General features: G+C 36.5%; 1 protein-coding gene across 2 annotated transcripts in view; it reads left to right on the forward strand.

Moving 5' to 3' along the window:
- Window positions 1-27,669, forward strand: part of LOC121418449 (WD repeat-containing and planar cell polarity effector protein fritz homolog) — an 82,786-nt gene that overhangs the window by 35,111 nt on the left and 20,006 nt on the right. For both annotated transcript variants that reach the window (XM_041612333.1, XM_041612334.1), the window contains exons 19-23: window positions 1,481-1,595; window positions 2,905-3,028; window positions 13,206-13,269; window positions 25,718-25,823; window positions 26,897-27,068. In XM_041612333.1, the coding sequence (XP_041468267.1) occupies window positions 1,481-1,595; window positions 2,905-3,028; window positions 13,206-13,269; window positions 25,718-25,823; window positions 26,897-27,068 (581 nt within the window). The remainder of the gene's footprint in view (window positions 1-1,480; window positions 1,596-2,904; window positions 3,029-13,205; window positions 13,270-25,717; window positions 25,824-26,896; window positions 27,069-27,669) is intronic.

A 27,669-nucleotide genomic window follows, 5' to 3' on the forward strand; every position in this document is an offset into this window, starting at 1 on the left:
TGTCAGTCATGGCATTTGTTTTGATTGAAGAAAACAATTTGGGATGGCTAAAAAATTTTGTCAATCAGCTACAAACAGCAAATTTTAACAGACCACATGACGATGGGAATGAGGTTTTATGATAAGATCTATAGTGTGCAGGAAATAATTTTCCTGGTATTGCATCATAATTTGGTCCACTTTATTAAACGACTGCTACAAAAAAAAATCTTTGTGTGGCAGATTTTTACATAGGACTGTACAGTGCAGACACATTTTGAGAGCTTTTCTCTAATGACCAAAAATGCTCATACCTTGTTCCCACTGTTGTGCGATCCGTTATGAATGCCAAGATTGACCCTTTGTAACTGCAGGGTTCCCAGCCCATCAGGGAAAATTATTTTACTTTTTTCCAGTCAGGGAAAAATCAGGGAATTTGATTGAAAATACCTCAAATCAGGGGAAAATAACTGAAATGAGGGAAAAATCAGGGAATTTTGATCAGCCCAAAAGTCAAAAGCATGTTAGTCAGAATGTGTTATATATTTTTGCATATCAAAACAACATCCATTGAAAGACTGGTTATGATGGTACTAATTAGTTTTACATTTTTGTTTTTATACTGAAAATACATGTAATTCACTGCAACAACTTAGAAAACACGTAAAAAATGGGAATGGGTTTAAATAATTATCAGGGAATTTTGTTTTCTTGAAAAGCTGGGAACCCTGAACTGATCCCGATCATTTTTCAACCAATCAATTTTTTTCTACAATCAATGCGATTGCCAAAACTGATCTGATACGATTACACCTCAAATAAGGCCACCGTTTCAGTCATGACGTAGATCGTGACAGTGGGAACTCGGTATTATCAATTTGGAAGCAAACTTATTCCCTGGTGTGTGTACATTCTTTTCAAATTAATGAAATTCATTAATGATGTAAACTTCTTTTTTACTTTTGCTATATGTTTCAAGTATTTCATTCCTAATAAGCTGTAATGGAAATCTCATTGTGTTTGGAACACGCTGAAAGGAGTTGAAAAAAGTTTGATTGATGATAAATTTTCCCTTGGAGTATTATTGCCTAACGTTTGATTACAACCTTTGAAATAGCAATTATTTTTGCTTTAAATATTCATAATACTTTGTAAAGTTGTCTTCAGAATGTGTTAATATAATATACAGAATTGAATTGAAAAAAATATACTATACATGTATATATTTTTTCCTTCCTGTAACATGATATAGTACTAGTATTAAAAATAATTTGTTATTGTTTTCCGGAGTTACCACACATACAGTCAAGCTGAGCTTATAGTGGCAACCCCTTCAACCTTCTTAAATCATTATGTTATAGATAATACAAACATGTTCATATTTTTCCATTCTTGAATATTTGTCATGTACTATTTATTTTCTTTGTTATTTTCTATATGAAAAGTTGCAGAAACAATACATGAAATGAAAAATATTTAACTTATTTTGTTTTGTGATTAGGCCACCCACTTGCTTTCTGCATTGAACTGGAACACTGCAAGCAGTACTTGTTTTGGTTGTTTATCGGCCATAGTAAACCACCTCCTTCGTCTTCCATTAAATGCAGTTAGAGAAGGTAAGATGATAATTATAATATTTGGATTAATACAGCACTTTTTCTAGAAGATACAAAGCGTAACTATTAATCAACTTCAATGATTTCATTAGCTTTAAACTGTTATTGCATAGTTGTTACTATAACAAGGTTTATGAAATTAGCTCCTTGGTGGAAATTTCCTATTTCCCATTTTAGTTGATATTATTCCAGACGTACAAACTTGCAATGTGGCAAATTAATGACTTGTATATAAATCTGATTATTTAGCTGATTAAATATTGAATTTACTAAAATTTCAGCGAATTCTTTGGCAACAAAATACACTTAAAAGATAAAAACTTTTTTGAGTGAATAGAATTTACCAGAATGTCAACTTTTCTAGGTCTGGCAGTTATTTGTGTTGACTTTATTGGTCTTTTATAGATGATGTATATTTTATTATTGATTCTTTGGCTTTCAAATTCAAAGAAATGTACATGTCATTGTCTAACAGCATATGACAAAGGAGGGGTTTAAGGTAAATGATAGTTGAATTTAACACTTTTTATATTAAAGAAAGTCTGCAAAACCAAGGTTATTGACACTATGTTATCATTGAAGATTTAGATCTGGTTTCTGTTTCATTATTACACTGAACTTTGTGAAACCATGAAAGCTAAGCAGAAAAAGGACACACTGGAGATCACCAATTAGCTCACACTGGACAGTTTATTATCATTGGTTGGAAATAGATTCGACATTGTGCTCGAATTTCATGCTTGTTTTGCTAATTTCTTGGCAAGTACACAATTTCTTTCAGAATCCTTAGGCACAAATTTCTTGTTTGTAGATACAGATTATTTTGTGGTAATTTGATTCTGTATGATCTTATTTTGAAATCGTTATCACAACTTCATTCATCTTGGAGAAGTGATGAACACTTTGGAATTATCCAGGTGTAAAGGTACCAGCTCTCACATTGTAATCAGAGGGTCGTGTATATGAATCTCACCCGGCTTTAGTGTCCTTTGGCAAGACGTCAATCCACTCTTTGCCGCTCTCTACACATGTGTTAAATGGGTAGGGTACCCAGTAGGATGCGAAAGCCGATGTGGTATGCCCAGCAATGTAGTTTTGAAACTCTTGTTCCAACTCTCCCCCGGGAGTGGAAAAACGGCATACATTGTGTGCAGGCATGCCAGCATGGAATGACTAGGGTTTTGACATATCTGTAAAGTGCTTGGAGACTTTGTTTCGATGTATTAAGGTCGGAACGAATGCAGAGTATTAGTAGTATTTTCCTTCTTCCAACCACTAATTTGATATTTTGTCCTATGTTTCCATGTAGCTGCCTTAGAGACGAGTCTTGGATCCTTTTATGCACCGCTCAGACCCTTATCTGAGGTCATCGTCATCAATTATCGGGATTCCGTCAGCCGTCTAGCTCGCAGGTTCTTTCAATTTTTGCTCAGGTAAGAGAAATTAAAATGTCCCCATTTTTTGCATGTCATGAAAAACTTCACAGAATTCCAGAACGATATTTTTCAGACAATTTCACGCAAAATGCAGGATTAAAAATTTTCAGGATTCAAAATTTGTATTATGAATGATAAAGAGGGAGAAAAAAAACAAATCCAATAAAAAAAATATACATCAGTGCAAAATCTGCTGTTCAGATTTGTTTGTAGTGTGTAGCATGTTTGTGGAGGTTCATCTGTATACTGCAGTCTGTATATAATAAAACTTGTGTTTTTTTACTTGATAGATTTTCATATTTTTTTAACATTACTTTATCACATCACAGTTTCATCTGGGCTCTGTCTCATAATGACTTATTATTTCAACAATTGCACAATTTCTATAACAAGTTTGCCCATTGCAGAAATAATTTATTTAATCTGAAAGCGATCAGGGGCCTGCAACACAAAGCTTAGCAATGATCATTGAACATTTTTCTGCGATTGATTGCATTGACTACAATGTACATCCAATCATGAAAATCAAGTGTAGGATTAATCGCTAACCGTTGTGTTACGGGATCCAGCATTGACCATTTGGATTTTTATATGATTTTTGGAGTTGGATTTAAATACAACTCTTTCTGCAACCTGTCCCTTATCATGTAGGTAAAGGACACCACACACCTTACAATTATCTTACTGTGTAATGTTCTAAATCATCGTATGAATACTTATGTTCAAATCTGCTACTATGCTATCATCCTTTTTAAAGGATAAGTCTACCCCAACAAAAAGTTGATTTGATAGAAAAGAGAAAATCCAACAAGCATATTACTGAAAATTTCTTTAATATTGGATGTAAAATAAGAAAGTTATGACATTTTGAAATTTTGCTTAATTTCACATAAGTTGTATGTATGTACTTCCTGGTAAGTATGCAAATGAGGCAACTGATGAGATCGTCTACTCACAATTTCTTTTGTATTTTATTACATGAAATGTCATATATTTTAATTTTCTCTTTACTGTCATGTGATATGAGTTTTATTCCTCACTGGATATGTGGACTTACCATTGTTTGAATTTTTTTTGCTCATTCAACTTTGTCATTTTTGTAAAATGTTGTATAATTCAAACAATAAAAACAAAAGAAATAGTGAAAGAGGGACATGGACTATCTCATTTGCATGTCACTTTATGATGCATTGAACCATTTTGTGAAAAATAAGCGAAACTTCAAAACTTTCTTATTTCACATCTGATTTGGATGAAATTTTTAGCGTTATGCTTGCTGGATTTTTCTCTTTTGATTCAAATCAACATTTTTCTTGGGTGGACTTGACCTTTAAAAATAAAAGTGAATTTGATCAGTTGTATTTGGCCTTTACTCCAAAATAAAAGCTTGCAATTATGCAAAATGGTCATATTAGTATTCTTACTGTTAATTTAAACCTCAAATAAAAAGTATTCATTCACATTTTTAGCGAATGTGAAAAGTGTGATTTGTTCCAAATGAAAAGTTTTTTTGTCAGTGATTTTCACAGCCTGTTTTGTTCTCGGCCAATCAGATGCAAGGCTTTTCAGTGGCTTGTAACGCTTGTTGAAAATCCCTGAATGAAAGTTCCGAGCAGCTCTCCCCAGATAACTTTTATTTTGAATCCTTGATAGAATGAAATTGGAGGGAGGGCACTGGGGCTTGATTTATTTGACAGTTTTTTTTTTCAATCCAAAATTTATCCCAGTCTTAAATGTCTAATTTTTTTTCTCGTTCACATGTTATGTGTGAAAATAAAGAATACAGTCATTAGTGTTTCAATTTTAAGCCTAGAGTAGATTGAATGGGTGGTGGAGAGGGCCTGGCAACAAGATTGTAGCTCTAGATGTGCACTGCAACTAAATAATTACCATTGGTTAAGGTGATGGCAAAAAAATATAACCTCAGGGAGGTGTGGGCTGGTATTTTAAAGTATTTTACTCATTATTCAGTTTAATTAAAATAATCTATCATCTTTGGTGTTCATGTTCAGATGTCTTATTTTTTTTGCTAAGTATCTTGCTTAAATCTAAGTCACCCCCCCGCTCCCCTACGTGGTTAAATCTAGCTTACGTGCAGTTAAAGGTATATACTCGTAGTCATACACACTGCATACAGGTGGATGATTGATTACATTGCATGATATTTGGCTTAGACGTCACCTTGCCAAGTAAAATGCTACGTTAAATACTGCTTTAATATTTTCAGTGGAATACCCGCCAAGAGAGATTTGGAAGAAAATTTGAGAAAGTTGTACATTCAGAGTACTGAGAAAGTTGCATTATTTCTCTTTCCCTTAAGGACAAGTCCACCCCAACAAAAACTTGATTTGAATAAAAAGGGAAAAATTCAACAAGCATAACACTGAAAATTTCATCAAAATCGGATGTAAAATAAGAAAGTTATGACATTTCAAAGTTTCGCTTCATTTCACAAAAACAGTTATATGAACAAGCCAGCTACATCCAAATGAGAGAGTTGATGACGTCATTCACTCCCTATTTCTTTTGTTTTTTATTGTTTGAAATATGAAATATTTTGATTTTCTCGTCATTGTCATGTGAAATGAAGTTTCATTCCTCCCTGAACACGTGGAATTCCATTATTTTAACATTTTGTGCTTCAGGCAAGGAGGTCCTAATCGTCAAATTCGTAAAAATTGAAAAATTGTATAATTGAAACCATAAAAAACAAAAAAAAAGTGAGTGAGTGACATCAACTCTCTCATTTGGATGTAACTGGCTTGTTCATATAACTATTTTGTTAAAAATAAGCGAAACTTTGAAATGTCATAACTCTCCTATTTTACATCCGATTTTGATGAAATCTTCAGCATTGTACTTGTCTGATTTTTCTCTATTGATTCAAATCAACATTTTTCTGAGGTGGACTTGACCTTTAATTAAGTGTCTTGTATTCCAAATTCAAAACTGATTCATTATAGGAATGGAGAGGCGTATATCTCACTACACGAAAGACTTGAACACGCAGCTTCACAAATGAGTTTTAGCCATAAGCTCTATATGGTGTCAAGTTCAATGTTTGTCTTGGATTTGGAAAATGTTTATATTCCTAGGCAGACAAGAAAAACTAGAGAGTAGGAGAGTTTGGATGAGTGTCTGAGTGCTAAGAGATAATACTGTCAGAAAAGATGAGATTTCATGTAAGATTTAAATGATTATGATTCTTAAATTCAATAGTAATTTATTCCAAGATAGGTGCTGCATCAGAGAAAGCTTGCTCACCATATAAGCTTCTCATGTTTTGAGGGTCTTTAAAAGAAGCTGGTATGGTATATGACTTTTAAATCTGTATGTTGGTACAGTGTAATTCAAACATCTTTATCATTATTTGACTATTGTTGTACACCACAAGCGTACCTGAGGGGTGGGGGAGGGGAGTGGGAGAGTTACCCCCCCCCCCTCCGGACAGAATTTTGTTAACCTTTGTTTTTTGCTTGTCAGAATTTTTTGACAAGAAAGTGTCCCTCGAAATGACAGCAACCTTTTACCATTTTTTGTCTCGCCTGCGTAGCGAGACATAGGTATCACTATTTCCGGCGGCGTCGTCGTCAACAATTGTGTTGTACACCCAATAACTTTCTATACATGTAGCTTCGAGGTTGGATCACCAAATTCATACCAGAGGTCCATCTCCTATAGGCACAGGTCAAGTTTGAATATGAGTCGAATTTGAATAAGGTCAGAGGTCAAAGGTCAATGAACTTTCCATGACTGGCACTGTGCTGTGCTGTACACACAATAACTTTCTTTGCCTTGTAAGAAATTATCACAAGAAAGTGCTTCTGGAAGTGGTAATGATTGTGACTGCTTTGTTTTTAATGAAGAGTAACTTTAATCCCTCCTAACAAGTTTTTTTTTCTCAGGTGCACTATTGTAGTACAGTATTTATTATTGTGGTTGCACTTTCATTGAAGCTAGTATACATGTACATACTATAGTGCAGTGAACTTTCATTTTACCCTTTCTCTATAGAAGTTACATGGTGACTCTTTATTGAAGCTATGGACTGGAGAGATCACAGTAAAACATTGTGTATGGAATTCATGAGCATAATTATATCTCACCAAAAAACATAAATGCCAGACATGTTAATGATCACAATGAATCAAAACATACTCTGTAAAAATAGTGACTATTTGTTTAAAAGCCTTTTCTTGAGTTCTTTCATTTCGCTAGAGGGTATTCATTTGTCTCGCAATCTACTATGGTCAACAAGGAAATTCGTGATCACTCTCGCAAAAAGTGTTCACTAGCTTACAAGTTCACGAGCTTTCGAGTGCCGCTGCAACTCTTTATCAAGTGAAGAAAATTGTCTGATATTGTACTCTATTTATACTAATCTCCAGGACCGTACGCACGAATGCGAGAACAATAGGTGGGCACTGATCAGTTGTGTGATCGGTCAGGCGTTTCACCAACCAGTGCGTCGGTGTGCTGTGCGGCCGGTAATCAGTATATGCAAATAAGCCGGGGGTATATGCAAATACGCCGTGGGTCGGCAATATGCAAATGAGACCAAAATTGGCAGGCTCGCTAGTTTCCCGTGGGCTGGGGTTGAGCGGTCCCTCGTTCGGGGCCGGGAACGATCGGGTCGGCGTGCACTGCCAGGTAAGGTGGTATTGTGCTGTCGGTTGGGTCGCATCCAGAAATCGGGGATGTCAATCCCGCTGTCTCTGTTGAAGTTGTTAGGACAAAGACGTATACTAATAGCCTCCTTAATCCTGCGTGTATACCAATGTCTTTCTTTGGCAATGCAATGTACACCCTCCCAGTCTGGGTGGTGTTGCTTCTCCCGAGCATGTTCTGCCACCGCGGATGTGTCGGTTCGCTGTAACCGAACATCGCGCTTGTGTTCGGAAATGCGTTCAACTATCGATCGGGCTGTCTCCCCGATGTATGACCCGTCACATCCCAGGCAAGGAATGTTGTATACTACGCCATCACGTCTGTGATCAGGGATAGGGTCTTTGGGGTGTACAAGCTGTTTGTGTAAAGTGGTGTCCGAGCGGAAAACCGTTCGGATACCGTGACCTTCTAATCGGCGTTTAAGTTGTTGTGAAAGGCCATCAATGTATGGCAAGACTGTACAAGTCTTGAAAACCTTCTGATCCCTTGGTGGTTGTTTTTTCTTGAAAGTGTTCTTGATAAAACGGTGTGGGTAGCCGTTGCTGTATAAGGCGCCACGTATGTGTGCTCTTTCTTTCGGAAGTTCAGGTGGGTGAGTTATAATACGTGCTGCTCTGTCGAACAGGCATTTAACAAGACCCTTCTTGACCGATTTGTTGTGATGAGAATCATATGGTATGTATTGGTCTGTATGAGTGGGCTTGGGGTAGACAGAGGTGGAGAGTTTCCCGCCCTCGTGTCATTGGACTAGCGTGTCAAGGAATGCTAATTTCCCTCCTTGTTCAGTCTCCAGAGTGAACTGGATGGACGGTTGCTGTTTGTTCATGTATGCGAGTAGGCTGTCTGTTTCGGAACTATTTACAATTATGAAAGTGTCATTGATGTATCTCTTATATATGGAAGGTTTTGAACAGAACGCTTTGCCCAAGTGTCCTTCCACATGCCGCCCTCGGGTGTGGAAGAGATACGTCGATAAACCGAGATGTTCGGTTACAGCGAACCGACACATCCGCGGTGGCAGAACATGCTTGGGAGAAGCAACACCACCCAGATTTGGGGGTGTACATTGCATTGCCAAAGAAAGACATTGGTATACGCGCAGGATTAAGGAGGCTATTAGTATACGTCTTTGTCCTAACAACTTCAACAGAGACAGCGGGATCGACATCCCCGATTTCTGGATGCGAACCATCCGACAGCACAATACCACCTTACCTGGCAGTGCACGCCGACCCGATCGTTCCCGGCCCCGAACGAGGGACCGCTCAGCTAGTCAACCCCAGCCCACGGGGGACTAGCGAGCCCGCCAATTTTGGTCTCATTTGCATATTGCCGACCCACGGCATATTTGCATATACCCACGGCTTATTTGCATGTACGGATTACCGGCCGCACAGCACACCGACGCACCGGTTGGTGAAACGCCTGACCGATCACACAACGGATCAGTGCCCACCTATTATTCTCGCGTTCGTGCGTACGGTCCTGGAGATTAGTGTAAATAGAGTACGATATCAGACAATTTTCGTCACTTGATAAAGAGTTGCAGCGGCACTCGAAAGCTTGTGAACTTGTAAGCTAGTGAACACTTTTTTGCGAGAGTGATCACGGATTTCCTAGAAAGCCAGTGAACACTTTTTGCGAGAGTGATCACGAATTTCCTTGTTGACCATAGTAGATTGCGAGACAAATGAATACCCTCTAGCGATTATTTCAATCCGCAATAATGAACCTATATAGTATTCTTTCATTTCATTTGTCTTTTTATGCAGGGCTCCACGCTAACCCATTTTTTCTACTGGTCCAACCTATTCATGTCGGACCAGTAGATACCAGTTTTTCAAATTTTTACTGGTCTGAACCTAAAATCTACTTGTCCCCCAAAATAAAGAAAACATTAAAAAAAGGCGCAAGTTTATTTTTCAAGCCTTTCGTTACCCCCCCATGAAATGAAGGAATGAAGGACAAAAAGAAAGCTAGACAGAAAGAAGGGAGGGAAGGAAGGAAGGAAGGAAGGAAGGAAGGAAAAGAAAGAAAGAATAAGAGAAATGAAGGAAGCAAGGAAGGAAAGGGAGGAAAAGAAAGAATAAAAAAGGAAGGAAGTAAAAAAAGAAAAAGGTAAAGAAAGGATAGATGTGAAGGAAAAAAAGAAAGAACTAAAGGAAAGGAAGGAAGGAATAAAGAAGGAACAAAAATAAGAAAGACAGAAAAGAAATGAAGGAAAGAAATGAAGGAAAGAAATGAAGCAAGCAATACAGAAAGAAAGAACAAATCCAGAAAGTAGTAAAGGAAAGAAAGAAGAAGCAATAAAAAAAGAAAGGGTTAAAGGAGAGATGGAAAGGACAAAAGAAAGAAAGAGATGAAGGAAGGATTGAAAGAAGGAAGAAAGGAATTAAGGAAGAAATAAAGGAAAGGTAAAATGATAGATAGAAAGAAAGAAATACATGTAAATAAAGGAAGGAAGGGAAGGAAGGAAAGAAGTAAGCAATATAAAGGTAAAATAATAGATGAAAGGAAGAAAAAAGAAAGACCAAGAGACAAAGAAAAGAAGAAATAAAAAAAGGTAAATAAATGATGGGTGGAAGGAAGAAAGAAACAAAGAAAGAACGAAGAATGAAGGAAAGAAAAGGGTAAAAGGAAGGAAAGAAAGGAAGAAGATAAGAGATGAATATAGGATGGATGGACTCAAGAATTAAAAAAAAAGAAAATATCAAAAAGAAAGAAAGGAAGGAAGGAAGGAAGAAAGGAAGGAAGAAAGAAAGGAAGTAAGGAAGAAAGAAAGGAAGAAAGAAAGAAAGAAAGAAAGAAAGAGAGAGAGAAAAAAAAGAAATAGAGAAAAATATTTTTTAAAAGGATAGAAAGAATGAAAGAACGAATTAAAGAAAAAACAGGAAAATAAAAAAAAAAGACAGTAACAAAAAATGAAAGAAGAGAGGGAAGAGACAAAGAAAGATAGAAAAGAAAGAAGGAAAGAAAGATAGGAAGAAAACAGAGGAAGAAAGCTAATACTATCATCATAAATAGTTTTTCAATTTCTTTTTGGCTCAATTAAAATAGCTACGAAAGAAAGTCAGAAACCAAGTGTATCAACACACACATAAATGCATATGTGGTGCTAATATGTATTCAGACGATATCACCCGAAACCCGATCTGTTTGAACCAAACAGAAGTGAAAATTTATCCTTTTACTGCTTACAAATGACAGATCCAATTATGGTACTCCAATTTTTAGGAAATATGGACATTATAAGAGCCTTTCATGAGTATGAACCGTGAATTTTGACAGTTCTGTGAGAGATTTCTGCCAGAGTTAGCCAAGCTTCGTTCGCGCAGCCAGTAAAGAATTTACCATGTGGGTTGTGTGGCTGGCTACAGGTACACTGTATCTGCTCTAGTAGCGATTCATTCTGTGTGTATTCTGTGTGCGAATGACAGAATTTATCGGGGGAAATGGTTTGCAGTGAATTTGACCATTTCTGGAAAAGTTATTGGCCCAACGATGGTTTTTATTACTGGTCATGTCGGACCCTTAAAATCTTGCTATTTTTGGAAAAATTACTGGCCTGACAATGATATTTTTTACTGGTCATGTCGGTCCTTGTCGGACTAGTAAATCTTCCTATTTCTGAAAATCTACCGGCCTGACAGCGATGTTTACCGGTCTGGGACAGTCGGACCACCGATATTGTCGAGCCCTGTTTTATGGCTGTATAATGTAATATTAATGTTAAACGTATATCTTTTCATGGAAAATAAATGTATTTATCAACCATCAATCCAGCCACCAAAATGTTTATACTATAGATAAACAGATAAGAAAGGTGGACCCTGCATGATCATTAGGTGTTAAATGATTCTGGATGAAAATAAGTAATTCCAGAGAAACAAGCAAAATGAAAATTGAGTATATTGTCGAGATCTTTTTTCCAAGCAAATTATTTTACACGTGCCTTCATTTTACTTATCGGTGTTGGTGATTTTCAATGTACGGTACTCTTATATTCAGTCTGGATTTCATTATTTCGGTGTTTGGTTGTATAACCCTGATTTCATTGCTTCTCTCTTATTTTATTTCTCTCTCTCTCTTTCTTCTTTCTTTCTTTCTTTCTTTCTCTATTTGTTCATGTATTTATTTCCTTTTTTAGGGGGAAAGTTATTAAGATTCATAGTATAGTTTGTATGAATATAATATCAGGGAGGATCAACACGAGATTTGATCTGTTGCATATATCCGTTGCATACAAGTGCGTCAAAGCAAGTGAGGTTTAAAAGATTTGAAATCTCATTTAGCCGCTATATATATGCGACAGGGAATCATTCTTAAAGTTGTGCCTTACTTAACTAAACGCCCCCTTGTCTGTGCAATAGTCAGTGAAAATGATGACGTCTTCCAGATATCACTTCTCTGTAAGTGAGTGTCCTGTATTAAACATCTCTGCAGTACTCTGCTTTAATATGCAAACCTAAAAATAATTACTGGTAAATTTCATAAATTTTGTATCTAGGGATCAGACAGATATTTCTTAATCTTAAGAGATGATTGGATTAGATATGTATAAATCTTAATTCAAATGCTCTAGTATTAGTAGTGGATCTGGGTGGAGGTGGATGCTCATTTGGAGCTTGTTTTAATAGGGGGTGAGGGGAGTTCGTTATATAGTTTATCTGAAAGTATTTCATGAAATAGTTTGGGTGAAAGAGTTTGAGAAGTTGCATGTTGTTCAGGAAAACCTGTGCAATGCCAGTCACATGTGACTGCGCCTTCGCTATGAACTTATCAATTAATCAGGGCCTTTATAGATTAAGTTACTATCTAAGAGTGAAGTATATAATGGAACAGGTGGGTATTTCATAAATATGTTCCTGAGTTACGAATGACTCTACGAACAACTGGTGACCCTTTCTTTGGTACTGTATCAATACTAGTGAAAATTTGAGCCCAGTCTTACAAAGAGAAATTGATCTGATCAACCTCAACTATGGAAAGCCAGCAACATCAACATCTAAAACATTTGTTAAAAATATTTTCTAGATAAGATGTATATTCATACATTTATATTTTTCTTGAAAATTCAGTGTGCTTCTCTTTGTTTACAAAGCACATTGTGCGAATTTCCTGAAGAAAATTTTATGACGTTGATGGATTTCCATATACTTGAGGTTGAACGGATCAGTCGTAACCTTATGTCAATGTGTATCATTTAACACAATAAAGGATCACCAGTCGTTCAAAAAGTCGCTCAAATAGCTTTATGGAACACCCACCAAGTTCTTTCGTAGTTGTGAGGTATAGTCAACTCTGGTTTGTGCATTAATTAGGGGGAAACAACCCCCAAAACTGTTTAAAAGAGTTATGCAATTCAGGGAAAAAATCTTTTAATTAATTAGGAATAAAAACAGACAGGTAATTGTATGAAAATTTAATAGACAAAAACATTTTCTGTTTTTGTCTTGTTTTCTTTTGTTTTTTGTGAAGATATATCAATTCTTTTTTATGTTTATAGATATCAGAGATTTGAAAAGGCCTTCTTGCTTGCTGTTGATCTTCATTCAAGGGATCTGTTCATGGTAAGTAAATAAGAAAAACATTAACAATTGGTAAATATGGAAAATGCAATTAAAGTAAAGATAAGCTAGGATGGTAAATTACTATTTTTGTAAGCTTTCAAATTATATCCATTTCCATTTTGGGGTATGATGTTCGGTTGTGTATTGTGCATTTGAATATTGTTGTAATTTTGTCAGTTTTAAAATTGGTTGAACAATAAATGAAATGAAATTTTATCAAAATTTAGAATGAATATTTTTGTGAAATGGTCCATTGTCAAAGATTGCTCTGAAATAAAGGTTATCGACATCCAACTTGCCTTGTAAATGATCTCTTGTCCCATCACTTTCACAAAATGTGATTATTTGCTTTATATGAAATATTTCAGTTTATATAGCTTATATAGTAAAGAAACTCTTCATTTATTCATGATTGCATGTTTTCACAATAATGTTACATAATATTTTTCACATTTATGGAGCGTTCAAAGAAAAAAAAATCTTTGGTGGCTGTTAAAACCTTGTATCGCAAAATTGAAAAAAAAAAGAATTGAAGACTGCTTAGAGAAAGCGTGATCTTAATGCCACCGCACACCTTACGATTGTTCTGTGACCCAAGTTCAGAATAAAACATAAACAAATTTGATCTTATATTGAGAGATGGAACAAGTACTGTGTAAAGTTCTAAATTATCCTAAATACTTGTGTCAATGTGTGACTGTGCTATCATCCTTAAAAGAAAAAAGCAAATTTGATATCTAGTCCTATTAAAGTCATAACAATCGTACGATTGGCAACGATTTGAAACCAATTTGCTCTTTCCTCCAAAATAAAAGCTGGAAACATCCAAAATTTTGATTGTAATCATTTCTTTATTTCCAAAGAAAGCAGTATACAAATGAACAAAGTGAAACGATGAGAGAGTTAAACAATAATTCAACACCCTCGGAGTGATCAGCTTAGTCCATACAATCCCTGTTTTGGTTGGATATTCCTTTTTCCCACCATTATGATTTCTTTTGGGTGGATTTCACAAGGTTGGCAACTCTGTGGATTATACTTTGATAGCGCCATCTATCAGTAATGAATGAGCATCGGGTGATTGCAATACTTTCGTTGTGGGGTTGAAGATGTAGAAGTGTTATCATCCATGACACTGAACTAGTAAATCAGACTGGTGCTGTTTTTATAGGGTGAGCATAGGGTGATATCAAGTGCAATGAGTGCAACTTGGATGGTAGATGGACTTTGGGGACCTGCATGTTAATGCTGCAGTTGGAGGTCACATGGTAAGGTCAAAGGTCATTTTCAGGTCAAATCGCTTTTGCCTTGTTTTTTACAGTGATAAAACACAGAACAATGTAATCATATCATTTTACATCTATATGAAGATTCTGTCATCCTTTGGAAATAAATAAGTTCTTGGCTAAAAGTATGTGATAAATGTGCTACACCCTTCATCCACATTTCCTTAGATTTCGATGTTGTTTTTTACATGCACAGTTAAAACATTAATTTTGTAAACATGTTTTTAGAGTGCTATGTCTTCAGAAACAAATATCTGGATGAAATATTTCCTTTTTTTAAAATGAGCATTAACTTGTTTAGAAAAAGTGGATGGTTTGGATTCTCCTTTAAAATCAAGGTGATGTCCGTGTGGATTTCCTAAATCCCAATATAGAACCCTCCTTTCTCCCAGGCACCAATATTCTTAGTAGGAATCTGCTAAAATTAGAGGATTAATGAGGAAAAGACTCTGAAAATACCACTCATTAGGTGGTTTCAAACCGCCTCGATCATAAGAATCCCCATTAAATTACGAGAACTTTATAGGCTAAAAAATACCCATTAATTATTCCTGCATGCACGCCGCCCTGAAACATACCCTTTGGGATAAGTTCCTGAAGTTACGAGCATGCGCAGTATGGTCTGATAAGCAGGCAAGGCGCGAGATTCAAAATCACTAGCCCAGCAGCCACCCACGGTGCCCGTGCCCAATGACACGCTGAGCTCAAATTTCCCGTAAATTGCTTTCACATTGCCAAAATACCTGCGACCTTGGAAAAATCCCTGCGAAAGTTCTTGTAATTTCGCCAAGTACCTACTATTTAGCGGGTATTTTCTGTCGGGGAAATTACACGTAGTTTGCTTTCACATTACCAAAATACGATACCTAGTATTTTCTGATCGGGGTAAATTTCCCGATCAGAGAATACCTGGAACTGATGAACTTCGAGGCGGTCTGAAACCACCTAATATCTTTCACAGCAACTTTCCCTGTATTACCCATTGTTTTACACTGATACCCTTTTTACACAGGATTTTCTTAACCCCGGACTATCGCTAACCCCGTACTATCCTTAACCCCGTACTATTTTTTTTCCTTTTCACACATGCCAAATTGTTATTGCTAACCCCGGATAAGGAATGCTTGCTTTTCACACACGAAACTCGCTAAACCCGGACTAGTGGTTTTTGTCGATCATTCGTAGTACAAGTACTTCACTCGTACACTTTTTACACACGCTACTATTTCCTTAACCCCGTACTATAGGTGGGGCCAAATAGTACGGGGTTAAGCTTAGCCCACTTTCGTTTTACACTAGCGATCTTAACCCCGTACTATCGCTCTTAGCACCACAATTGGTGGGATAACCCTGCTTTTTTGCAGGGCCAAATAATCCCGTACTATAGGTGGGGTTAGCCCACTTTGCAAAAATGCTGTGTAAAAAGAAAGTGGGCTAAGCTTAACCCCGTACTATAGGTGGGGCTAAATGGCAGCTTAACCCCGTACTATAGGTGGGGCTAAATGGCAATTTAGCCCCACCTATAGTACGGGGTTAAGGACATTTTAGCCTGTGTAAAAAGGGTATGAAATGAGGGGATTGGAGCCGAAAAGACGCTGAGTAGGAATCCTATTTGGTTATCTTTTGCAGGGGCATTCCTACATTCCGTTATGTTTTATTTATGGATTCTTTTGAAGAGCCTTTGCCCTTTAATAGCACTCACCAAGCTTTTACTTTCAAACTCAGACCATATTAATCGTTAAATCTAGAAACTTAACTGCAGGATGTTTTTTATTGTCTGTCTTAGGTGTTGTCCCACTCTGTTTTTTTTTATAGTGTTATTCTTTGTTATCATTCTTTATATTTCAATTTAAACTATAAACAATGACACCATTACGTATGCTATATGGAACCTGTTTCCACAAGGTTTCTTCCTCATGACATTTTTTTTTAAGTTACATGATCATTAACAATTATTCAACTGCTTCCACAAAAATATAGTTATATTTCAATGTAATGAAAATTGTATTTTTTCTATAATGATGTTGAGATGTACAAACTGTATTTTTACCTTAGTAACATTTGCTCTATTGCACGGTGTCCGTGCTGTGAGTCAAAAACGGCCGTTTTATTCATTTTTATTCAAACCACCTGTATTAGCTGGTATTATAGCAAATGTGACTGAGGTATTACTTTGTTGTTAAAATATGAAATGAAATGATATGGGATTATTAGCAAGGAAAAGACACTAAAAAGGAATCGTGCTAAGTATCATTTGTATGGGTGCCAAAACTTTCCCTGATCCACTACCCTTATTAGTCCAGGATAGGCACCTTAGAAACCTGACTAAACCTTGTTTTTTTTATATATACAATATTTTTTGATGGATTCTTGTCAATTCGATTTCTTCCAATCTTATGCAAACACATGAAAAGAAATTTAGCTCATCAGTTCACAAATGAAGCAGTAAACATTTATGCTCATGAATAGGTATCTGTTTAGGCATTTTGATGTTCAGCAATATATATAAGAAATGGATGAAGAGAACAATGGTAGGCGTAGCTTAAATCAAGGTTCCCCAGAGCTATCTACCCTTTGGAAAAATTGGTGATGCCGAAAAAATGTCTCTGCCGGGAATCGAACCCGGGCCCCCAGCTTTGAATGCTGGTGCCTTAACCACTAGACCACAGAGACGGGTTAGTGGATAGGGCGACCCCGATCCAATTGACCGTCAGATAGACAGATTTTCGACACCATACCAATTATAATTTCCTTTGTCGGGTGAAGGTGGGTTTTGAACAATGACAAGCCGCCATGCCTCTGCTGGATCAATGCTATTGCTTTGATACAGTACATGTAGAGGAGAAAGTATGTGTGAAGCCATACATGTACAACGTGTTATTCCATCCCATATATATATTCTTGTTATTCAAGTGTTTACTTTTATCATCAAATTGTTGAGTATATGCCTATTTAAGGCTCCCATAAAAGTGAACACTTTACTGACAAGAATATATATATATGATGTATATTGCTGAACATCAAAATGCCTAAACACATACCTATTCATGAGCATAAATGTTTAATGTTTCATAAATTTGTGAACTGATGAGCTTAATTTCTTTTCATGTGCATGCACACTGTAACTTAAGATTGGAAGAAATCATGTAACTGGTAAACACTAACATGAATATCAGTATGTAGGACTAGAGTCAAATTTCATGGTATCTTTGGAAGAGTTTTAAAAGGTGAAGAAATAAAATAACTTCATTGATTTTAACATATTTTGTCAATATCATACTAATAATTAACATACACGAAAATCAAGTTAAAAAATTATTTGTCCGGGGGTCAAAGTAAAGGTCAAAGGTCACGACCTTATAAATCGCTCCAATACATTATTTGATGCATGTTTTGGACTCCTCTCTAAATTTCCTAATAAATGGTACCAGTTCATGAAAATTGGTCAACACGTTACGATGCAGTGGCCATTGAAAGTTGAAGGTCATGCCCATTTTTGTCAAAACAAGGAGAAAAGGGCGGGCCGTAGTGCGAGAACCGAAGGACCAATTGGACTTATTTTTTTGTTTTGTGCGTGGGCCATGGTAAATTTTGAGTGTACCAATTACAACAAATTCCGAGAGGGTCGGGTGCAAAATTGCACATTCATTGGGTGAATTGGCATGGAATGACCCATGCAAGACTCTCTCATGACACCTAACTCCACAACCGTAAGTCGCTATTCAACCAAACTTGGATGGTACATGTAGATGGACTTGGGGGACCTGCATGTTATGATGCAGTCTGAGGTCATATGGTAAGGTCAAAGGTCATTTTCAGGTCAACGTTAAGTTTTACATGCAAGACTCTTATGACAAGTGTTATTCCATCCCAGTCATTTCACAATGAAGTTTCGATATAATTCTCTTGCGTGCCCTCGCAAATCACTAAGATATTTCTGGCTATTTTCATATGTGGGCGAGACACAAAATTGCTTTTGCCTTGTTTTATTAATTTCGTTAACCCTGGGTTTTATGCTAAAGCAAGCTGTTACTTAGCAACAGTATAATCTGTACGTCAGCAAAATTACAAATCCCTCGGAGTGTCCTATATTCTGAGGGGATATTATTGTATTAACAAAAACTAATTAACTTTTATTCCCCCTTTTACACCATAAAAATTACTTTGTATCTGAGGTTTGGTTTAGATGAGCTGTTTATTTGGAAGAGAACTAGTTACTTCTGGTTTGTTTGTAAAGCCTAGATCCGTTCTCATGTACTTTCTTAAACTAAACTGGATTTCAAAAGAAACTTATCAAACTGAAGTTTGGTTTGGATGAGCTGTTTATTTGGAAGAGATATAGTTACTTCTGGGATGGTTGTGAAGCCTAGATCCGTTCTCATCTACTTTCTTAAACTAAACTGGATTGCAAAAGAAGCGCACTACACAAATTCCACACTGTCAAAATGAGCAAAATTTTGACACAGTCTAGCTTCAATAATCTTTACTGAGCATATGTCGATGATTAAAAGATTGGTTTAATCACAAAGAGGCTGTAGCCCCTCAAATTAATTTGTTCCGGAATCCAAAGTTACAAAATGGCAAAAGGAAGACCAATGAAAATGAGATGGGATTAAACAAATTAAAGTTCACAGTATGGCTATTAGAATGAATACTTGATTACCTCAATAACTAAGAAGTTACAAGAAGTTAAAATTAACATTTTAAACACACGAATTGAGGTCAAAGAACCATAATGCATGAATAGCAGTCAAGCAAAGAATGACCATTTGGTTTAATCCAATCTCATTTTCATTGGCCTTTCTTTTGTCATTTTGGATTCTGGAACCAATTGATGTGAGGGGCTACAGCCTGATTGAAGCAAAGAAAAAACAACATTTTGCTTTTAAAGATTTGAGGTGACTTTGGTTGAAATTATATTCAGGTTGTAAATTATCATTTTTGTCTCACCTGCATAGCAGAGGGAGACTATACAGGTGCCGCTTTTCCGGCGGCGTTGTCAACACCAAATCTTAACCGAAGGTTAAGTTTTTGAAATGTCATCATAACTTAGAAAATTTATAGACCTAGTTCATGAAACCTGGACACAAGGTTAATCACGTATCACTGAACATCCTGCATGAGTTTCACGTCACATGACCAAGGTCAAAGGTCATTTAGGGTCAATGAACTTTGGCCGAATTGGGGGTATCTGTTGAATTACCATCATAACTTTGAAAGTTTTTTTATCTGATTCATGAAACTTAGACATAATAGTAATCAAGTATCACTGAACATCCTGTGCAAGTTTCAGGTCACATGATCAAGGTCAAAGGTCATTTAGGGTCAATGAACTTTGGCCAAATGGGGGTATTTGTTGAATTACCATCATAACTTTGGAAGTATGTTGGTCTAGTTCATAAAACTGGAACATAACAGTAATCAAGTATCACTGAACATCCTGTGCGCATTTTAGGTCACATGACCAGGGTCAAAGGTAAATGAACTTTGGCCATATTGGGGGTATCTTTTGAATTACCATCATAACTTTGAAAGTTTATAGATGCACAGAGTAATCAAGTATCACTGAACATCCTGTGCGAGTTTCAGGTCACATGATCAAGGTCAAAGGTCATGTAAGGTCAATGAACTTTGGCCATGTTGGGATATTTGTTGAATTACCATCATATCTCTGTAAAAGTGTATTGGTCTAGTTCATAAAACGTGGAAATAAGAGTAATTAAGTATCACTGAACATCTTGTGCGAGTTAAAGTAGTTTTCAAAGTCAGCACTGCTGTTATATGGAATGGCGGGCTGCAGGTGAGACTGCCCGAGGCATTCCACTTGTTTTGAAAATAATCCTCATAATAAGCCAATTAGCTCGATTTTTAGCCAAGTTTCCCCGTCTGTTGGCTCTTTTTTGTGAATCAATGTCATATTCTTCTGCAAGTGATGCAGCTTATACCAGACTGGTTTGAGCATTGTAGAATTGCTAACGAATAGTGAGAGCTTGCTTGCACAAATTATGCTGAATACTTGAATATTTTTGCTTCTAGTGAACTATGAGAGTGACTTTAACTTACCCCAGGCCGACCTCCTTGTTATTCTTATACCAATAAACGTTTAAGCCGTGGATCATCATGTCAAGGGCCCAAACAGAACAAGGGAAAGGAACATTATGGGAGACGGACCCCCGGACCAAGCCCCCAACTTTCTCAAATTTTCCATGTAAACAATGCGCCTGTGTGCATATGGAGCTCGCACACAGCCACGTGTGCTACCGCGAAAAAAATATCAACAATCGGATCTAGAGTAAACACGGGCAATCTCGCTGGTCAGCAAGAAAGACAAAAAAAAAACACTTGGTAAAGACATCAAGTATATCCCATCGTAAGCACATGTTTCTCACCAATTAAGTCAGCAAATCTTATTCATAGTGTGAACTACATACATGATATGATCAATCGTATATAGGGTTTCGGGTTATATAACTTTTAACCATTTAACACATTACAAAGCTTCTCCATAGCTCTTGCATTGGTTTCTGTGCATAGTGGGATGCATAGCCGGTGACCAAAGGCATCATGTGAGGTCACACGAATTGGCCAATTTCCGATGCTGAGTTTTCATGCTCATGGAAGAGGCTATTTGGGGGCATTTCAATTGAGGATATCTAGAAGCCAGAAGATTTTTATTATGTCGAGCAGCTTATGAAAGATGTTGGCTTTGCTTGGATTCCAAATTTATGGATATTTATTTCCTTCTTATATCAACTTTAACTTAAATTCAGAGGCAAAATCAAAATCTCCAGCTGGCTTTGCATCATAATTTTCGATGAGCAGGAAAGCGAGATCAAATTGGGCGTGCCCTTTCTCGAAAGTTTTTTTTCCGAGTGTTGGTATGGGGAAGGTACGTCGACTGTTAGGCTATATAAACATCAAACAATTTCCGATATTTAAAGTCATTGCATGTGGCTTCTTGACATAGCCATATAATTTTCACCATGGTGAGGATACTAGTGAGAAAAGTAAAGAATATTAAAGTATACATAATAAAATAATGAAATATCTATTTATGCTACTGGGGCATCTGGCAATGTCTCCTCATTATAACTCATATTCCAGGAGTTTTTTGAAAGAGTAATACTAGTGATAGTACTTAAATCAATTATCACACATGCAAATGTAACGAGGGAGATGAGAGGTAATTCCGTGGAGGTAACAAGCGACCATGGAGCAATGCAAAAGTATTTGCCCGCGGATTTTCATCTCACCGGAAGCATGCACCAAATGACGTCATTTAAACACGTTTACGATCGTGGTTCTGTTTATACTTCCCCAGAAAGCCTGATTCCGGTTAAATGACGTTTACAAACGCACCTTTTTGTGCATTTACTATTGGCGTTTTGAAACTTCATTTAAATAAAAGTAAGCATGGACACAACCGTGTTTTGGACTAATCATGTATGGAAATGCTGATTCTGGCCTGAAAAGTGGAAGCATAAACACAGCCCTAGTTACTTCTAGGATGGTTGTAAAGCTTAGTCCACATTCTCATCTACTTTCTAAAACTAGTGTAGTGGAAACCAGTCAAAATAATAAAAAAATATATTCTAGCTGTTGCTGCTAAGTGTTATGTCAGTGCTAAATGAAAACAAATTCTTCTTCTTGTATATAGTATTTAGAAGCAATTTTCAATTTACCTGAGTTTGATGGAGTCAGGGTGGGCTTCTAACCCTTTGAACTTATTTTTTTAATCTCTGAGATCATCCACTGGTCCATACGTCTATACCAAAGAACGAAACACAATTTGCTTTTAAAGATTTGAAGTGACTTTAAATGGAATTATATTCAGGGTTTGAATATGAATTTTTTAATGATTGCATTAAAAAAAAGACATGCTGAATTTGTAAAAAAAAGACTTATTTATGAGGCTAGATGATCAGAAAATTTTATATAAATCCCATGGAATTTGAAAGCTATTCCGAGGATATAAATTTGATCATCCTTGGTGAATCATATTGAACTTCTATAATTTCAACTTTTAGATTGTCATCGAGCAGATATAAGCCATTAATCCAATTCATGTTTAGTTAATAAACTTAAAGGTAAAAGATAGAAGTTGCAGCAAACAATTATTTCAAGAGAAAGTCTTTTAAATTGAGGGTTAATTGTCAAAATATTATCAAACATCTAGATCTGGTACATTAATGTAAACTTATCTTTGTAAAATCATGAAATCTTAGCTCAAAATCGATCAATGATTTTGATGATCACTAACACAGAAAAGAATATGTGGGACAGTGTATTAATGTTGCTTTGATAAAATATCCGACATTTGATGGAATGCTGTGGTTTTTTGCCCATTTCTCAGTAATTACGCATTTTCTTCCAGATCTATTTGGCACATATTTTTTTCTTATACATACAAACACTTTGGTAGCAATCTCATTGGATTCTGTCCAAACTCATTTTTAGATCATTACCACAACTGGGATTTATCTTTAAAGTCAATGATAAAGGTATAATCTGAACTATGCTTTTGAGATCGGGTTAAAACCTGAAGCACATGTACGTTAATCCCTCCAACTCAGTGTGAAAAATGGGTGGAGCTAATTCAGATTTTTGCGCCTAGCAACCCTGTAAGCGACACCTGTTGTCATCGTTTTGCTCATTCTCCATAATGTCTGCGAATTCTAATAACCAATGGAATCGTTAAAATTTAGTAGGCGATGATTGTTTATCGTTTACATTGACTATCGATGTACAAACTTATACCGAATTTACCAGCAAGTGTAGGTAATATAAAAGCAATATTGACTGGCCTCGGGGCGATACGACATTGCCCAAACTAGATTTATATCGCCCGAGTCTTATATGAGGGTGATATCAATTTGTGAGGGCGATATATGTCCTTTCGCCCCAGGCCAGTCGATATTGTGATTTTTAACCAAATCAGACATCTAGAGCAAAAATCGTTAAAATTTAGTTATTCTAGAGTTTAAGAATGGGATTTCTATTTTGTCATGTTGAGCAGACTGGGCATCTGAAATTTACCATTGTGACATAATTGACATGACACGTCCCTGGCCTAGGGACGCAGGATCCAGCATTGTCTCAACTTGATTTATAGCATTGTGATGTACAGCACTGCAAGGTCCAAGGCCGTGTACAAAAGCATGCAGAATACCCGGATGTTACATGTAGCTCTGCCTAATTGCCCGCTACATTTCCACGCATTTTCTCATTGACTTTCCTGAGCAGGCAATAAATTTGTCGGTGGTTAAACAAATGGAAATTTATTGACCGACAACTTGATCCCAGTCTTAAGCAGGCAACAGTGTAATAAATTTGCCCTGCTCAGATGTCTGTTACGGTTAATAATGCAAATTATCAGTCATTTTGATGAGTGATACAAAGTGCCAACATTTATGAAAATATAGCGTAAATTATATATAGCATTTCAAAATCCTTATCTTCATTATTTTTTATTGTCTCACCTGCGAAGCAGAGTGAGACTATAGGCGCCGCTTTTCCGACGGCGGCGGCGTCAACATCAAATCTTAACCTGAGGTTAAGTTTTTGAAATGATGTCATAACTTAGAAAGTATATGGACCTAGTTAATAAAACTTGGCCATAAGGTTAATCAAGTATTACTGAACATCCTGCATGAGTTTCATGTCACATGACCAAGGTCAAAGGTCATTTAGGGTCAATGAACTTAGACCATGTTGGAGGGATCAACATCAAAATCTTAACCTGAGGTTAAGTTTTTGAAATGTCATCATAACTTAGAAAATATATGGACCTAGTTCATGAAACTTGGACATAAGGTTAATCAAGTATCACTGAACATCCTGCACGAGTTTCACGTCACATGACCAAGGTTAAAGGTCATTTAGGGTCAATGAACTTTGGCCGAATTGGGGATATCTGTTGAATTCCCATCATAACTTTGAAAGTTTATGGATCTGATTCATGAAACTTGGACATAATAGTAATCAAGCATCACTGAACATTTTGTGCAAGTTTCAGGTCTCATCATTAAGGTCAAAGGTCATTTAGGATCAATGAACTTTGGCCGAATCGGGGTATCTGTTGAATTACCATCATAACTTTGAAAGTTTATTGGTCTAGTACATTAAACTTGGACATTAGAGTAATCAAGTATCTCTGAACATCCTGTGCGCGTTTCAGGTCACATGACCAAGGTCAAAGGTCAATGAACTTTGGTCGAATTGGGTGTATCTGTTGAATTACCATCATAACTTTAAAAGTTTATGGATCTGATTCATGAAACTTGTACAGAAGAGTAATCAAGTATCACTGAACATCCTGTGCGAGTTTCAGGTCACATGATCAAGGTCAAAGGTCATGTAAGGTCAATGAACTTTGGCCATGTTGGGTTTTTTTGTTGACTTACCATCATATCTCTGTAAGTTTATTGGTCTAGTTCATAAAAAGTGGACATAATAGTAACCATGTATCACTGAACATCTTGTGCGAGTTAGAGTAGTATTCAATGTCAGCACTGCTGCTATATTGAACCGTGTGATGCAGGTGAGATGGCCAGAGGCATTCCACTTGTTGTGGTATATTCCACTTACCTTTTCAACTTGCGATGACCACTGTGCAATTTTACTGCTTCAATTTTATACTCAGTCTGTGAAATTTATTACCGATATCTAAGTATGCTAGGAATATCCCTGACACATAAATGATTTCATTTTCGATAATCATTATTTCTTTCCTCAATTACAAAGAGTCATTCTTAGGTCAAGAATGTGTAACATTTACTGTATATTGTTAAAAATAATAGAATTGTCAAGGTTGGGAAATATCGTGTTAAGTTTGCCCAATGTCATCAGTATCTCAACGACGTTTGAAAATGCTGATCCTGTCTCCGCAATGGAAGCCTGAACACACCCTTGGACATAAGAGTAACCATGTATCCCTGAATATCCTGTGCATGTGTCAAGTCACATGACCAAGATCAAAGGTCATTTAAGGTCAATGAACTTTGGCTGTGTTTGGGGTATTTGTTGATTTGAAAATTTATCTTTTAGTGAATAAAAATGGATTTCTATTAGTTTAATGCTACACATGGAAGTTGTGATTGTTTTTTGTTTAAAGAGAATGATGGGAATTTAATTCAGATTATGTGTTAATATCTTCTTTACAGGATATTCACCATCTAGCCATCGATAAAGGGGAAATGGCTCTAGCAAATGTCGCCAAGCAGAAGGCTGAGGAAATTGAGATGGAGCTACCCTCAACATCTGGGACAGGTCAGTGCAGTAAGGATAATGAAGAAGATGATGGTGATGATGTTGGTGATGATGATAGTAATGATGATGATTCTAAAGATGATTTGATGTTGATGATGATGATTATGATGATGGTGATGATGATTACGGTGATTCTGAAGATGATTTGATGATGATGATGATGATTATGAATATGAGAGGCTAATTAAGATGTTGAAGAGGTTGATGATTATGATGATGACAATGATAGTGATGAGGATAATAATGAGGAGGAGGAGAATGAAAATGGTGGTAATGATGAAGATGCTGATGATGGTGATGATAATGATGATGACGATGATGATAGTGAGGATGATGATGGCACACATATATTAAGTGCAATAAATTGAATCTTATGATGTGAAAACCATGCAAAGGTATACAAAAAGCGAACAGGCACGAGTGCGATGGTGCAGGATTTCGCATGAGGTCAAAGAAAGATGCTCTATTCAACGAGGCATTAGCCTCATTGTGTCTCTTTCTTTCACCTCATGCAAAATCCCGCACCATTGCACGAGTAAGAATATTTGCTATTTGTGTTGTACAACGCCACGGAGTGTAGCGAAAATATGAAAAAAAACAAGTTTTTCCCTGCAGTAATCTATGAAAAGGGAGCAAAGATTTTAAAAGTGAAAAGCAAAATCCCACATTACACATGATCTTGGGCAGCATTGCGCATTTAGCCAGCAGGCTATACACATATTGCACTTTCATTTCTTACTGAGCGCAATGAATTGAATTGCATTGTGACGTCACCTCTTAAAAGCTGTGTAAAGGTACGTTTTGGATGGTATGTACTGTGCAACGGTATGAATGTTTAACATTCGGTCTCCCATTTGCTTGCGTACAACAAGCTAAGTAGGCATTACTACAATACATTTTGGTTGGTACATGTACGTGTACAATGGTACAAATGTTTGACATTCAATATTCCATTTGCTTGCGTCACTTGGGTGCAACAAGTAGGCATTGTACAATAACTTTCATGCAGCAGGCCTCACAACATATGGTTTCCTTATGTTTATGATCCTACAATTATTCTCTAAACCATTCAGACGACTATGATTCTGAGGATTCTTTGAGTGAAGGAGATGTAACTGATGGCTCCTATTCAACCGGAGAAGAACGACCCGATCACGCCAGAAAGGGAGACCCTCGGAGGAGAGATGATGACACTCTCATCAGAGGAGCGGAGTCTTTGACCCATCCACCCAACCCCGAGACAAGGTAACGCTGTAAACCATTCCCTACTGGATCTGGGTGATTCCTGTACAAAGTCTATGGGAAATAAAGAATTCAGTAGTCAATGGGTTAACTAAATGAGTGACATCTAGAAAATAAGAAAGCAATCCTCATTTCATTTATCATAACGCAGTAGAGATTTCCGGAATGGGTAAATAATTTGCTTTGAGTACAGAATATTTCAGGATTTTTCTGAAGTTTGGACATTGAAAAAAAAATTACATGCAATTTATTTGTAGAAATGGTAAAAAGAAACTATATATACAACTTGGATTATTGAGTGTATCTTCATGAGTCACCTGAATTGATATCTCAGTCTGTTGAGCTCATATCCATTTTTTTCAGAAAATCAAAGTCTGTGGTATGTCTGTTCTATATACATGTACGACAATAATGATAAATTGCATTATTCACAGTTTCCAAGATATGGAAAGATTTTCAATGCAAGGACCCGTATACCTTGTGCAACACGCTTTCCTAACCACGTAATCGTTTGAGAGATTTTATTCTTACTTCACCTACATGTATGTATGAGTGACGATGATCTGATTAGATTTGTGGCTCCAAAGGTCAAAGAGGTCATTCT

Source organism: Lytechinus variegatus, chromosome 7 (genome assembly GCF_018143015.1).
Source record: "Lytechinus variegatus isolate NC3 chromosome 7, Lvar_3.0, whole genome shotgun sequence".
NCBI lineage: Eukaryota > Metazoa > Echinodermata > Echinoidea > Temnopleuroida > Toxopneustidae > Lytechinus > Lytechinus variegatus.